We start from the raw sequence: 6,583 nt of genomic DNA on the forward strand, positions 1-6,583 counted from the left end.
CTATCATGGAAGAGCTTTCCTTTGGTAAACTGAAGTTGAGGAACACATTGCTGGTATGAAATGCCAAGTTAAAAAATAAAAAGGTAACAAAAAACCATGAAAATCGGCACAGCTGTTCAGAAGACACTGATTTTAAGGCAGGCTTGAAAATAACCAGAATGCTCGAGACAGGATAGAGAAGTCTGATTTGATTAAAAAAATCGGGTGATAAGACTCTGTAAGTTTTATGTGGCTAAATCAGGAATGTAGTTGTTTTTTTTTCCAGTAGAAAATTGCTTTCAGATAATAAAGCCCATCCTCAGATTTGGAATCAGCTGGTTTAGGAGTAACTTACCTTAAGGCTTTTGTGCATCTTAAAGTTAACATAATCCACCAGTTTCACTGCCACGTATATAAAGAAGAGTAAAGCTTATTTCAAATGTCCACTTTTAGAAGCTAAACAGCTCAAAAGTTCCAATGCAAGTCACGGCACTTGTGTCTCCAGACGCCTTACTTCTTTAACCACAAGATCAATGTTTATGATCGGGTTAAAATACAAGGCCCAGTAAAACAAACAATTGCAGACAAATTGAGGAATAAAAGGCCAAAAAATGGCAACAAAAAGACCCCGGGTTGAGACTTTCCAGAGGTGTCTCCGCATTCTCTGAGGAATAGTCCTGTGAAAAAGCAAAGGAAGAGGCTTAAGAGGAACCTTCCGTTTTGTTTTCAACCATTCTAAGAAAAGCTGGTATGTGCTGCAGCCTCAAATTATTTAGCCCTTACTCAGGTAAAACATCATTTGCACTACAGAAAAACTTTCTTAAAATACAGTAATACTAGATTTTATATCAGGAAGCATTAAGTCAATTTATTGAGACCACAAAGCACAGCAAGTTACAGTGGTCAAATTCCAGATTTGTCGTAGGTTATTCCATGCCTGTTCTCTTCTGGACGTGCTCTGCCCCCTGCCTGCCAGCAGAGAAAATGAAAACCCAGGATACACCAAGAATTTCTCCTATGCAAGTCCCTAGAAGTATAAATAAAAGATCACAGCACTTACAAAGTAACATTAATATGTTTGAATTAAGGCTAAAGCAATAACTGAAAACAGCAATTTTGATCACCTACCAGAAACAGTAGCAGTGTAACTAAACTTATTAAATGATGAGTCCTCAGGATAAAGAATAACTATGTCATGAGCATATAATGACAAAATTCTTACACATTTATTTCTCAGCTGACAGCTCATACCAGTTACTATAACAGGCAGTTCTCAAGGTAAGAGTTAGTATTTGTCTGATGGTTAAGAAAACACTTACGACCGTTCCTGCATTGGCTACATCTGATCAGCAGAACCAGCTGTAAGTTCCTTTTCAAGCATTCACAGCAATAAAGATACTCCACAGTAAGTACCAGTGTATGTGTGGATTCAGATTCACATGTTCTTATTAACTTCAGAGTTACGGTTAAACAGTGTCATTTAAGTGAGCAACTGTGAAGTCGTAAAACTGCTACTTCCTATTTATAAGGCCATGTACTTCCTACCCTCTTCAACAAGCTCAGCAAGACTTACTTCATTTCTCTTCTTGACCAGAGCCTCCAAAAGGAGAGCAATTCCAGAACAGAGAGCAGCATGGCATTTACAATTATAAATCTTGATGTCCAGTAGTGCGCATCCAGCCAATCCCAAGCAAATTCAGCTATCAGCTGGTATGGCAAAAATAAATACTTCACAATGAATTCTCTCCACTGTTTCCAAGAAGGATCTTTAAGGTCCTGTAAAGTAGCATAAAAAGACTGTTAATCAATTTCCTATTAAACAGATGTAATACTGGCTTATTTCCACTACTCTTTTGTTGACTTTTTTTATTTAAATACATTGAAAGCATACTATACTTTCTGGTAGATACTACTACCATCCAGTAATTTCCATGAGCTGAAAATAAAACATCACAGGCAGCCGAACCTTATAATGCTATTTGTTAAAACACCGGTATTTTGAGTGAACAGCCTTTCTATAGCCATGTGAGCTTAAAAAAAATCAGTTTGACAAATTTAAAGCCTTAAAAGCCTTAAATCACTTACTAAGGGTCACCGGTGTGCACGTACAATAAAAATCAAGGAAATACCTTGCAGGACTTTTTTAAAAAAAGTTGTAAAGAGACGAAATGGTGAATACTTACATTGTGGTTTTATGCTACTACTCTTAAAACACTAATAACTAAAGCAAGTAGCATATTTAGTGTTTTGAACACTTACTAGTAGTTTTGTGACAAGATCTTCATACTTGTCTTCTTGCACAGGGCAAGTTGTGTGGATGAAAGGTAGGAAAGCTTCTGCGTAATCAAACAAATACAGGTATAACATACTGAGTCTTGGAGAACTCTTCAGTGCGTACAGAAGAAAAAGTGATTTTCCTAGATTTACTGCCTGAAAGGTATCAAATCATCAAGTTTCAAACAGCGAAGAAGATAAAAAGAAAGGGACATGGCAGTTCTTAGATTTTTCTGACAAAACATTTTTCAAAGGATTGTTTTTCAAATACAACAGTTCATTAAACAGAGCAGTTTTTACAAGGGTAGTTCTACTACCTTAACGCTCCTCCCGGCTTTAAATTCTTTTAAAGATATTATTTTAAAAACACTTAATAGACATGACAGACTTTATATAAAATTTACCTTATATTCCCAAAGGTTCTGGGGAGGTTTAACACCTAAAGTTTTCACACATTCCAGTTCTGCCATAATGGCTTTTCTGTGGTTACTGTTCTCTATACTGTAAGGCTCTTTGGTGAAATCCTCCTCTGTCAGTGTTAGAAGGAGTCTACAAAAGCAGAATTCAGAAGGTGAACAGTGCCTCTTCACCAAAAAGATATGTAATTGCTAATTTGTTCATCATACTGAAACAACAAGCTACTGATAGAGGGTATCACCCTTTTGGATTACATTCCACATCAAGTGTTCTGAATCAACTGTTTCTCAGAGCCTGGGTTTTAAATGTCCTTCTTTTCAAGTTTTCTCTTGTCTGCTTTCATGCAAATTTATCAGCTTGTTGGCTATTACTGAATACAGTTCTTCAGTACTTCACAGATCTAGTCTGGTCTCCTGAAATCAAACCTAGAGCTCTTGGGTGGAATGCAAGAATGCATAGAGCACACGTGTATTTTCACAAGAAAGAAAAGGTGGGAGGGGTGGATAACACATTAGTAGAATTTTACTTTCAGTATCATTTCAGTCAGCATTGTCAGCATTTTTAAAAGTTCTTAGAAAATTCTCAGTTACCTCACTTAGTTACCTCTACTGCTAAAGGTTTCAACTACAGCTGTTAAAACTTCCCCTGAATTTTATTCTGGTGCATCAACAGAATATTCCCACAATTTATGGAGTAAAGGACATTCATTTCACAAAACACCATCCCTAAGGAAAGCTATCCACTAGTCCAATCAAATGATAACTGTTCTTGACAATGAGGCCTCTCACCTTCCATTCACTTTCTCTGGTAAAAATCTGTCTTTATAGTGTGCAGCCCATGGGCCCAGCTGCTCTAGCCAAACTATCACTTCCTCAGCAGTCCATTTAGCAACAGGCTTGAGGACAAGAAGATCTTCTTTAAATTCTCTGCTCTTCCAGTGATACCGAAGTAGAACTACCTATATGTACATGGGGGGAAAAAAAAGGTAGATCCTTTACCTACAAAGGAAATAGATTAATGATACAAATAAACACGCATTAAGGAGCTTCACAGGTAGAATCTTCTGTTATACGTATCCTAGAATATTCAGGTTAAGAAAGCATCTTGAAGTTTTACCCAATTGGTCTAACTTCTGTTTGCTGTATGCTGCAGTTTTTAGTTCCTGACAGACAACTCTGAACGCTGCCGCCTTTACTCTGCTCAGCTTAAGCCTCTTCTTTGCTGATGATTTTTTTATATGCATGTAATTTAAGTATATTTGATTGCATGCTTAATGAAATAAATACAGAAAACCAACCAGATGAAACTTACTGCTACACAGGTCAGAGCTGTCAGAACGCCTAAGAAAAAACCTCCTCCTCGACGATTAATTCTTCCAGTGTTTGGCACTGCAGGGGCCTGGTCATTCCCATATTTTTGGAAGGTTGCTAAGCTGCGTGCTACATCACTGTTTTGTTGAATATCTTCTTTTCTTTGTTCAATGGCATCGGAAAATAGCTTTTCAATTACATCCCTAATGGACAAAATATTGGTCATTGTACTACAAACACTGAGGCTTAACGTTCTGAAAAGGGATTGCTAGATTTTTGCTTTCCAGCCTCTATGAAGGACTGTCATCTTTGAAAGCAAGAACACATCAGTTATAAAGTTAAATTTAAATCAATTACTTCCAAACATCTTCCTTACCTTCCCAAGATAGAGGAAGTTAAAACATCACATTATAAAAATCTTTATTTCTCATATAGAACTAGAATTGTGTGTGCTACTGGCAAACATTTTTGAATAATCAAGGCTAAGCAAAAGACAACATAAAAGCCTATCATCAATCCTATCATCTATTTATTCAAATATTATTAACCTACAATGAAGGATTACTAGCACAAGAACTCGTGGGTAACTCAAGACAGTAAATGGATATTTCTAGCTTTGTTCCGCAATAAGATCCCATTTCTTCCTATAAATGATTCCTATTACAGAAATAATTATGCAATTATCAGATATCATTCTAACTTAGAATTATTAGGAAACATCCAGCTGTATTAAAAGATGTAAATGTCTTAGTACTAAAAAAGGATCCCTCTTCTCCATAACCCAAAAAAATAAGAAGGGGGAAAAAACCCCTAAAACCGAAAACAAAGCCAACCAACCCACCCTTCAGTCCATGTAGGAAAATGTGCTCGAGCAGTTTAGTGCAAGCGCACAACATGATGACTTCATGATTTAAACATCCATGTGAAGTTCAATTACCAATAAACTAAGAAAATCTGCAGCTAACTCGAGAAACCAGAGCACTAATTCTGGCAGTTTTCGAACTCCAAAAACGGCACAGTACACCCACCTGAGGAGGATGTTGACTTTGGGGAATCCTTCCCATTTTTCTCTGCATTCAGGGCATTCGTTCTTCTTGGATGACACCCACCACAGGGCTAGGCAATGTCTACAGAAACTGTGCCCACAGTTGAGGGTGGTGGGATTGACCAGAATGTCGTAACAGCAGTGGCAAAGGAACTCGCTGACCGATATCTGCCGATCCAGCTCAGGAGCAGCACGCCGTGCAACTTTTGCCCTCTCCGTTTCACCTGGTGAAGTCTCATCTTCCATTTTCTTTTATGCCTTATGCAAACACAAAGCTCTCGCAGACCTTCAGACCAAATAAGGCATTACTTCTGCAAAGCGACAAGATGAACCTCATTAAGAAGAAAGTTACAGCCGCGGTTTAGACTTGCAAGCAGTATGACTTATCGTTGCAATTCTTTAGTCGCTCTGATGGTTTTCAACTTGTTCAGTAACTTAGCTCTCCCCAAAGTGTCATATGATCTTCAACAACATATTCATGGCAAACACACGCACTGCAAAAACCCAATCAAAACCAGATTCTAGATGTAAACAACCGGGCTCAGTCTCTCTACATTTTCTTATCCTGTGTTACATAGCACGTGAAAGTGAAACAAAAAAGGCAGTTACTATGACTCGTACTACTTTTGACAGTATCTTTAATTAAGGTTTTAGTAAAAGACACCAATCAAAAGAAATATTAGAAAATACCATCAGAGAATACAAAAATAAAACGTGGTATAACACAGTGATTCCATTTACTCCATCAGTATTCTTTCCAAGCATACGGAATAAAACATTACTAACAAAGGTCAATGCTATCCATTGCTCGGCAGTCTTTAAAAGAAAAAAACCATCCACAAAGTCATATGCTTCAGAATTATAAGGGACTGATCTGGAAAGATCTGCTTGCCATCTCAGTGAAGGACTGAGCTCCATAGTAACTTTACTGGTAATTACACTTTGCCAGTATTTCAGAAAATGCACAGATGAGTTTAAGATTGTTCCAATCTTACAAAATATATAACCTATTTGCTTGCTGTTCCTACTATATTCTCTCAGATGGCTCTATCTAATTTCTTAAGAAAAACACTGATCCAGATAATTTACTTATCAGCCATCATCTGTTAGAAGCTATCAACAACTGTACAATTTTCTCCTCAGGCACTAACAAACCAAAATATGCTTTATGCTCTCCACCACGTGGCTCCTGCTCACTACTAAGTTACCATCTCTCCATCCAGATCAAAGAAGTAAGTATGCAAGTTGGTAAAGAATAAAAAAAAATTAAAAATTACAAGCAGTACAGAATTACAAACCGATAGTGCAGCCAAGATCCTCGGAGTGCCTTTTCTCAGCAAAAGACAAAGATCATTGGCTTTCTAAAAGAGAAACCCGAAACATCACTTACAAGAGGAGAAATAAAAACAAGGTTTTGCACCCAAGAACATTCTTCTCGTTTCCCTGAAAGAGAGAGGCAACGGGACTGCTGTGGGTGCAGAACTATGTCAGCCCGCAGCCTGCAGCCAACGAGAGGCGGGTCAGAAGCAGAGGGCTCACCGGCTCCTCGCCCGCCTCC

At 37.8% G+C, this 6,583-nt stretch overlaps 1 protein-coding gene across 1 annotated transcript; it reads right to left on the reverse strand.

Moving 5' to 3' along the window:
• Positions 1 to 376: 376 nt before the first annotated feature.
• Positions 377 to 5,271, reverse strand: BFAR (bifunctional apoptosis regulator). The gene is made up of 7 exons (XM_010193052.1): positions 5,009 to 5,271; positions 3,982 to 4,183; positions 3,459 to 3,628; positions 2,658 to 2,802; positions 2,239 to 2,409; positions 1,553 to 1,755; positions 377 to 656 (listed from the first exon to the last, which is right to left on the reverse strand). Exons 1-7 carry the CDS (start codon positions 5,269 to 5,271, stop codon positions 464 to 466), a joined length of 1,347 nt encoding a protein of 448 aa, XP_010191354.1. The 3' UTR covers positions 377 to 463.
• Between the last annotated feature and the right edge of the window lie 1,312 nt (positions 5,272 to 6,583).

Source organism: Mesitornis unicolor, unplaced genomic scaffold (assembly GCF_000695765.1).
Source record: "Mesitornis unicolor isolate BGI_N332 unplaced genomic scaffold, ASM69576v1 scaffold38569, whole genome shotgun sequence".
In the NCBI taxonomy this organism is placed as follows: Eukaryota; Metazoa; Chordata; class Aves; order Mesitornithiformes; family Mesitornithidae; genus Mesitornis; species Mesitornis unicolor.

Bases quoted from the DNA above. Each gene is read 5' to 3' on its own strand.
- BFAR (XM_010193052.1), bottom strand. From the start codon at position 5,271: ATGGAAGATGAGACTTCACCAGGTGAAACGGAGAGGGCAAAAGTTGCA. The intron at 2,410-2,657 runs GTAAATTTTATA...GATACCTTTCAG, and splicing joins AGAACCTTTGGGAATATAAG to GCAGTAAATCTAGGAAAATC. The intron at 657-1,552 runs GTAAGTCTTGCT...GCTTTTTCACAG, and splicing joins TGGTCAAGAAGAGAAATGAA to GACTATTCCTCAGAGAATGC.